The sequence below is a fragment of the Marmota marmota genome, unplaced genomic scaffold, assembly GCF_001458135.2.
Source record: "Marmota marmota marmota unplaced genomic scaffold, marMar, whole genome shotgun sequence".
NCBI classification, from domain to species: Eukaryota; Metazoa; Chordata; class Mammalia; order Rodentia; family Sciuridae; genus Marmota; species Marmota marmota.
The window spans coordinates 2,945,112-2,953,353 of record NW_025999913.1 but is presented as its reverse complement, the minus strand read 5'-3'; the positions used below and the strand labels follow the sequence as shown (position 1 = coordinate 2,953,353).

Sequence of the window (8,242 nt, the reverse complement as noted above, 5' to 3'; positions counted from 1 at the left end):
GAGGCCGCGAGGTCCCAGGCGGCCGCGAGCCCCAGGCGGCCGCGAGCCGGGCGTTCAGCAGCCTGTCTGGGACCTGGAGAGGAAAGGTCTAATTCCGCTGCTGTCCGGAGTGGTGGCGGGCCTTTCCTGGGATGTTAAGGGTGTGGGGGGAGGTGAGTGGCAGACAGAAGCGGTGGAAGGAAGCAGGGAACCCGAGATAGTGTAGGTGACCTGGGGCCACCCGCTCAGACACATCCGTTCCCCCGGCCTGGCCTGTGGCCCTGACTGCCGGGACAAATCAATCCCATTTGGGTCTTGGGAAATGTAAACTGCCTTTTTCTGTGGGGCAAAAGCGAGTGCATCCAAGGGTCTCTCGCGGAACAGATTCCACGGTTTTATAATGAAACAATCCATTTCGGTGACCTCCAGTGGCTTCCAGAGACTTTATTCATCCATTCATTCTGAGCACCCACCGAGGACCGGGCGCCCAAGGGCTACTGGCGCGAGATGGCCTTGGTTCCGATGCTTGCCCCCCGCCTGTCAGCCTTCCTAGGCTAGCCTCGCCCCTGCACTCTGTTGTCCAGACCCCCTCTCTGTCCTCAGAAATGTAAGATTACATTGCCAGAGACGTGACAGGGCTTGCTGGGGGAGTGCTGGGAGACGAAGGAGGGAGTGAGGAGACAGAGAAATAAAAGAGATGAGGGAGGTGAGAAAAGGGGGGCGATAGAAACAGAAAAAGATACAGAGCGCGATTCAGGAGGAGCTGGAAGGAATGGACTTTCCTCTCTCCCACTCAACCCACATCCGTTCACACACAGACGGTGTGCACCAGAGTCCTGTTGGGTGGATATCGGCCATCCCCAGGCCAAGTCTTTGGATCACCTTTGACATCGGTGCTCCCCGAGGCTGGGCAGTGAGAGACACAGCTCCATGGGGCAAGGCAGCAAGAAGTCGGGGACTCCCGGGCGGGCCTTGGGGCATCAGGGCAGGGTCAAGGCGCTGCTGACCGGTGTACCCTCCTCCCCGCAGCGTACCTGGTGCAGGCCGTGAGAGCAGCGGGCAAGTGCGATGCGGTCTTTAAGGGCTTTTCGGACTGTTTGCTCAAGCTGGGCGACAGTATGGCCAACTACCCGCAGGGCTTGGACGACAAGACGAACATCAAGACCGTGTGCACGTAAGTGTCCTCTCTGGTCCGCTGGGGTTCTCTTCTGGGGGCGCTGCTGAGGTCAGAGTGCCGCGCCTCCCCGCCTGTGCTCAGCGTACAGAGCCAGAGTAAATCTGCGCACTCCCGCCTTCTGGCTTTCACCCCCAGGCCAAGGCCTACGGACAAGCCCTCTGGTCCCTAGGCCCAGTCCTCTGTTTTAGGAAACTCCATAGCCTGGGGTGGACTACAGAGAAATAACTCCCACCCGAGGCCTGATCCCAGAGCCCAGCAGCCTCACGGGCTCACAGGAGGTGCCTGCACCCAATCCACCTGAGAGAAGGCCTGGGGCAAGGAACCCTGCTACCAGTTCCTCATTCCGCAGAATCTTTGCTTTGAGGCAAATCTTAATTCTTATCTCTCTCAAGGATAAGTGACCTGCTGAATACCCTGAACAGTTGGTTTGGGTTTGAGGACCTTTTGGGGGTGATTCTAGATTTACCTAGAGGCTATAGTCACTGGCCTGTTATCTCCACTTTCAGTGATATATGGCCCTTTCAAAACACACCAAGAAAATGCAGGGCAAGCAAGGAGGCCCAGGATTCCAGTTTCTGGGAGAAGGGCTGAAATAATATTTTATTGTGTAGCAATGACTGCCCAAGAGGAGAATGTCTGGGCTGTCTGGTGACTGTGCTGAGTTTGTAGTCCTTTCCTAAATTAGAGGTAGCCATCCTCCATGCTTTTCCCACCCCTTCCCCTATCTGCACTGTCTCCTCAGATTGGCGCAGGCCCAAAGGAAGGGGAGAGAGACTTCACGGCCAGGCCCAGCGGTGTTTTGTCAGAGATTAGCTAGAAAGTCTGCTCCCACTAGCAAATGAGGTAACCAGCACAGCACTGCTGCAGCGGACCTGGGACATTTTAACTGCTGCGGACCTTAGAAATTTCCCCAACCTCTGCAACAGACACTGCCTTTATTTTTTTTCAAAAACAGCTGCTTTCTGCCACCTCTATAATGACCCTTCTGATAAAGTCAAGGCAAGAGGTATCCCTTATTCCCAGACGTTGAAATGACCATTCTCCAGGCTTTTCTTTTTATACTGTGAAGAAGTCTTCTCTCCCTAACTGGGAAGAGTTTATTTCAATTACAACTGAATGGAGGTCAATCCTGCTACATACTTCCCTGAATACCCTCTTACCCACCTGGAGCCAAGCAGCTAAGTGGCTGATACCTTCTTATCAGAGTAGGAACAAATGCATTTAATTCCAAATGTCTGGTTAAAAGTAAGAATGTATCTCCTACGGCATGCCAAGGTTACATATAAAGGAATTACCAAAGCCTCTGCCATTTTCTGGAACTTTCAAGCTATTTAAATATTTTAGCAGGACTTTGGTCCTGGAAAACCTGGAGTGAGGAGGGCCCCTCCCTGAGGTTGCAGGCCATAGTTGGGCCCAGGCCTCTTTCGCTTGGTGGTGCTAATTGTTCAACAGGATAAAGTGCACCTCTCCCAGCCCCCAAGTGAATTTTTTTTTTCTCTAGTGTGTCCCTCTTCTAGGAAAGCCCTATCCCCATCTTGGGGTACATAAAGAAAGCAGTAATTTAGAAATCCTTTGGGAGGTGCAATTACACAGGAGCTCTGCAGGAGAGCTGTCCCTGGGCTTCTTGGTGTGCCAGAATCTTGCTATTTATTACAATCCTGAAAGTCCTACACCCTGCCCTCCTTAGTCCTCATAAACTAGAGACTCAACAGGGGTCATGAGAAGACAATCTGAACCAAGGCAACCCAACAAACATTTATAACTTCCCTATTAGCCAGAAGATGGGGTGGGAGTGCAAATAAGGATAAATCAAACACTATGGTTGCCTTCAACATGCTTACAGTCCAGGCGGGCAACAGAAGAGGGACAGAGGAGCACTTATAACCAAACCGCCTGGAGGGCTGCTGCTGTTTTCTCTGACTCCCAGGGCCAGGGTGAAGTGGGAGCCAGGCTGGAGTTACCGAGACGCACAGATCGACCCAGCTCGGAAAGGAGACAGCGCCCCAGGAATCGATCACGGCTTGGGGTTATATTTAGTTTCGGGATCTATTTTGGGTTTTCAGAAGAAAGGGGGACAATAAAAAAAAAGAAAAAGAAAAAAAAAAAAAAAGAAAGACAGGTTGGATGAAGGTTGTGGGGGCGGGGCTAGGAGCTCAGCCCAGCCTGGGAGGAGGAAGTGCTGTTAAAAGCTCTGCTGCGAGAAATGACCGGAAGGGGAGGACGAAGAGCCCAGTCCTAGAAGGCTGGCAACGGTGGGCATCGTTACACCCCGAAGGCGGTGGGGGAGAGGACCTCTGGGGTCTAAGCCCACCTGAAAGACTGGAAGAGGAAGCATCCAGCGCGCAGGCCTGGGGCGCAGGGGTTGCCAAAGCGGGAGAAGGCCCTGGAGCAGGCGCCAGGTGCCCGGGCACCACCACTCACCGACCTGGGCAGGGCAGAGGCAGGCAGGAGTCTCTGGATGGAATCTGAGCCGCGGGACTGTGGAGGGCAAGGCGGGAGGGCCTCGGAGGGCCGAAGCAAATGGAGAGGCAGAGAAAGAGGAAGTAGGGGGACCGAAGAGAAGAAAAACGGAGGGAAGGGGAAACCGAAGAGAGGGAAAATGAGGAGAAACGGGAAACAAAAGGCGGAGGTGGGGGTGGGAGTGGGAGAGATGGAGGGCGAGGGCGAGAGTACCGCAGCGAGGAGGAGGGAGACAGAAGGGGCGAGGGGGAGGAGAATGTGAGAAGCCAAGAGGGGAGGGCCGTACCGAGCAAGTAACCCATCTTGCAAGCTAAGAGGCATTAATGGGCGGCAGCTTGCAGGGCTTAGCACTGTTTTCCCAGCCTTCCCCAAGGAGGGCGAGCAATCTGTTTGCGAAGGCCAAGGTGTGCCAGCGCAGTTGCAGCGGGTGCAACCCGGCTGCCGAATCCGCCACAGGCGAGCTAGAGGGGGAGCCACCTAGGTGAAGGGGCGCCCGAGCCGCTCTGACAGCGCTTCTGGCGTGGGCCAAGGTCCGACGACGAGTCGCGACCTGGCGCAGCCCTAGAGCCAGGGCTGCCGAGAGCAGGTAGGAAGGGGCGCGCCCTGGCAGATGGGCGAGGAGGCCGTGAGAGGGGGAGTCTCCGGGGCGCAGGTCCAGGGTCCTCTCCGCGCCCCAAATGATCCTGCTTCTTCTGTTTTGTTCTGTTCCTCGCCAGATACTGGGAGGATTTCCACAGCTGCACGGTCACAGCCCTTACGGATTGCCAGGAAGGGGCGAAAGATATGTGGGATAAACTGAGAAAAGAATCCAAAAACCTCAACATCCAAGGCAGCTTATTCGAACTCTGCGGCAGCGGCAATGGGGCGGCGGGGCCCCTGCTCCCGACGCTCCCAGTTCTCCTGGTGTCTCTCTCGGCAGCTTTAGCGACCTGGCTTTCCTTCTAAGCGCGGGGCCACCTCCCCTCCGCGCCCACCCACACTCACTCCATGCTCCCGGAAATCGAGAGGAAGATCCATTCGTTCTTTGGGGACGTTGTGATTCTCTGTGATGCTGAAAAAAAAAAAAAACACTCATAATAGGATTGTGGGAAATCCTGATTCTCTCTTTTTTTTTAATTTCGTTTGATTTCTTGTGTTTTAATTTGCCAAATGTTACCAATCAGTGAGCGAGCAAGCACAGCCAAAATCGGACCTCAGCTTTAGTCCGTCTTCACACAAAAATATGAAAACGGCAACTCACCCCCATTTTTTTTTAATTTTTAATTTTTTTGGCAAAAGAATCTCAGGAACGGCCCTGGGCCACCTACTATATTAATCATGTTAATCACATGAAAAATGATGGGCTCCTCCTAATAGGAAAGCGAGGAGAGGAGAAGGCCAGGGGAATGAATTCAAGAGAGATGTCCACGTGGGAAGCATATGGTGAATAATTCACGCTCACGTCTTTCCTCCACAATATCTTGTTTTGATCATTTCCACTGCACATTTCTCCTCCAGAAAGCAAAATGACAGATTATTGGCTTTAGGTTTTTATGGGTAGGAGGGAGAGAGGAAGGGGTTTGGCAACTCTGGCATCATGGTAAAAGGTCTCAGAAGCAATGCTGCTAAGGTCACTGAGGGGTTAGCTTTACCTGCTGTTGTTGATGCATCTTTCAAATCCACTGCCTTTATTTTCCCTCCTCTCTCGTTTCAGCTGTTACACATACAGTAATACCTGAATATCCAGTGGTATAGATCACAAGGGGGGGGGATGTTAAATGTTAATCTAAAATATAGTTAAAAAACGATTTTGACATAAAAGAGCCTTGATTTTAAAAAAAGAGAGAGAGATGTAATTTAAAAAAGTTTATTATAAATTAAATTCAGCAAAAAAAGATTTGCTACAAAGTATAGAGAAGTATAAAATAAAAAGTTATTGTTTGAAATGGGGGTGTCGCTTTGTTTCCTACTCGGAGCCTGTTTCCTCCACCAAGTTCTCTGGGTACCTCAAGGGACATAGAACGCCGGGTGATCAATTAATTCACGTGTTCACAAAGTCACTGGATAACCTGAAGTCTTCAAGCAGATGCTCCTTAGCTAGGACTCCTTGCCACGACCCCCAAATTCCTCATTCTTGAAATGGGGGAAGGGAAATTGTTTTAAAATGTATTCATTCAAAAGCAGAGGTCCCTTCTAGGTGCGGAGTGGAGAAACTGGGCTTGCGCGTCCGGGGAAAAGGCACTGGCAGACGCAATGCCGAGTGGCCAGCCAGCTGCCCCCACCTCAGGTGGGTCTGAGCCCTAACCACGATCCTTCCAGGCCGGTCCCTAACCACGATTCGCCTCTTCCTCTGCGGTGGCCAGAGGCAGCTTGCGAAGGAACCGCCATTAAGGGTTCCAGCCGAGGGGCAGAGACTGTTCCCTGGCAGGGATCAGGTGAATCCTTTCATAATTAATAAGACAGCTCAGCTGAAATGGCGAGGAGACGGGGCCCTATTGATCTGGCAGTCGAGCTGCTTCCACTTTTTCCTATTTATAGGCCCCGCATGGCCTCACGAAGAAGTAAACATTCCAGAGTAAACAAGAAAGGAGGAGACCCAGATCTGGGGTCCGCGCGGGCAGAGGGTAGGTTGGGGGAGGGACAACTGCACGCAGGTCTCTGCGTTCAATGAAATCGAAATCTGATTTCTTGATGAAAGTAGAGGGGAGAGGGGGCTGCGTGGGGCGGGGGCGGGGGGCGTGTAGGGAAGGGAGGAGGATGAAGGGAGAGCTTGAAGGCTCAGCAGGTTCCCGCCGGGCGGAGCCCGCAGCCCGCCGCAGGGAGGGTGAGCCTGGGCTCTGAAATGCAATGTGTAAACAATCGCTAGTGTAACAGTTCATAAATCAAACCCAGTGGGTCGCAGCCCAATCTGCATTCCCCCCACGATTGAATTCCAGCAACACATGCGTCCCTGCGCCCCGAGCAATGCAAGCTGCACGGATTCTTAATGGCAGCATCTATTATGGCCTCGCGTTCACGCACGCGCTGCGCGGGGGCCACTCCCGGGAATAGTTTTACGCGCTACCCCTCTGCCAGCTCCCTCCTGGGTCGATTCCCTGTTCTTAGGCAAAACCAAAGGAGATCCTCTGCGCTGCCGCCTGCGTGGAGCAGTCACTCAACCCCAAAGGCTCCTTGTTTTGGAAAACAGTTGGGTTTTGTTTGTTTCGTTTCAATGTTATTTTTGGTCTGTATAGAAACAGAATCATACTAACCCGAGTTCAACCCCTGGAATTCAAATTAAGTTGTCGGGAGCCTGTTTTAAATATGAATCTATTCAACGAGGGGGAGGGGAAAGGGGGAGAAAGAAGGAAAGTCTTCTCTGATCCTTTTTTGCCATAATAGTTTTGTTTTCTATTTGCAAATCGTTATCTTTTCCTGGGCAACCTGTGCGCACAACTGAGCCCCTTGCTTGCTGAAATAAACGGTTTTGTGGGGAAGTGAGAGCTGGGTGACTCGAGGAGACGCCCATCCTCTCGCAGAAAGCTTCCCACCTAGAAATCAATTTCCTAGAAGAGCTGGAGAAAGCCAGACTGATGGAGGGACAGAAGGTACCACGGGGAGGGGGGATGCGAGCTAGGGCGGCTCCTTTGCTCTCCCAACAGGGGTGTTCTCCAGGTTGGATGCCCTAGAAGAAGAGCGCTCCAATGCCGAGTTCTTCCACGTCCCCAGCCCACCCATCCCAGAGGGTCCGAGGAACAAGCTTAGTGCCCTGTTTGGGGGCTGCCCTGCTCTGTTCAAGGCCCACGCTCACGTGAGCGCTTGGAGAGAGCTCCAGGAATGCAGGGCGTGTCTCAAAAGCACAAGCTTCTGTGTCTGGTTCGTTAGAGAAAGTTCCTTCTCTTGGTGATTGTTGAGATTATTATCGCGCCGTCTTCCACTATAATTTGCTGTTTAATCATGATGACATGTCCATATGCTAGTTGACGTTATTGTTTTTAGGCAGCAACATGGTAAGCTTTGTTGCCAGTTCTGGGAGGTGATACTAACCAGATATGTCCCATCTTGGAGTTGGGCTGGGAAGTGGGCGTCCAGCCCAGAGGGCCTCCTCACACCAACCTGCGCCTGGCACCGAGCGTGGGAGCACCCTCTGCAGCCATCTGCACCTTCCATCCTCCCATGGCTCTCCACATGGCCCACTCGCTTGAGCTCTGGAGGAGCTGTTGGACTGGGGAAGGACCGTTTTCATTGAAGTTAAAACTTGAGTGTAGTGTGTGGTGATCTCAGTTGTGAAAATATCAGAGAGGTCAGTTCCAAAGTCCCAGCTTCATCGTAGGAACCCCAAAGACCCCAGGAGCAGGGAGGATGATTAAAGGGAAGGAGACCGCAAGTGAAAGCGAAGGCCAAGGGCACAGGAAACAGACTGGGGAAACAGACCCCAGAAGTAGAGTTAGCCGACAGAGGAGGGAGCCCAACGCGATCAAGAGAAACACAGGAGATGATACAGAAACTCAAAGTTGGGAAGAATAGAGCCGTGGAGGAGAAATAAGGGACTTGTTTTCATTAAGGACTCTCAGCTGAGCGAGTGACCTCAGGCTCAAGGGCACACCTCCCCCCCGCCCCGCCCCACGCACCCCAACACACACACATATACACACACATTTCCTTTCT

At 52.6% G+C, this 8,242-nt stretch overlaps 1 protein-coding gene across 1 annotated transcript in view; it reads left to right on the top strand.

The window, feature by feature from the left end:
• Nucleotides 1–5,541, top strand: part of Nrn1 (neuritin 1) — a 9,081-nt gene extending 3,540 nt beyond the window's left edge. Inside the window, exons 2-3 of the mRNA XM_015494196.2 lie at nt 1,009–1,153; nt 4,333–5,541. Of these exons, the coding sequence (XP_015349682.1) occupies nt 1,009–1,153; nt 4,333–4,561 (374 nt within the window). The 3' untranslated portion in view covers nt 4,562–5,541. The remainder of the gene's footprint in view (nt 1–1,008; nt 1,154–4,332) is intronic.
• Nucleotides 5,542–8,242: the final 2,701 nt, after the last annotated feature.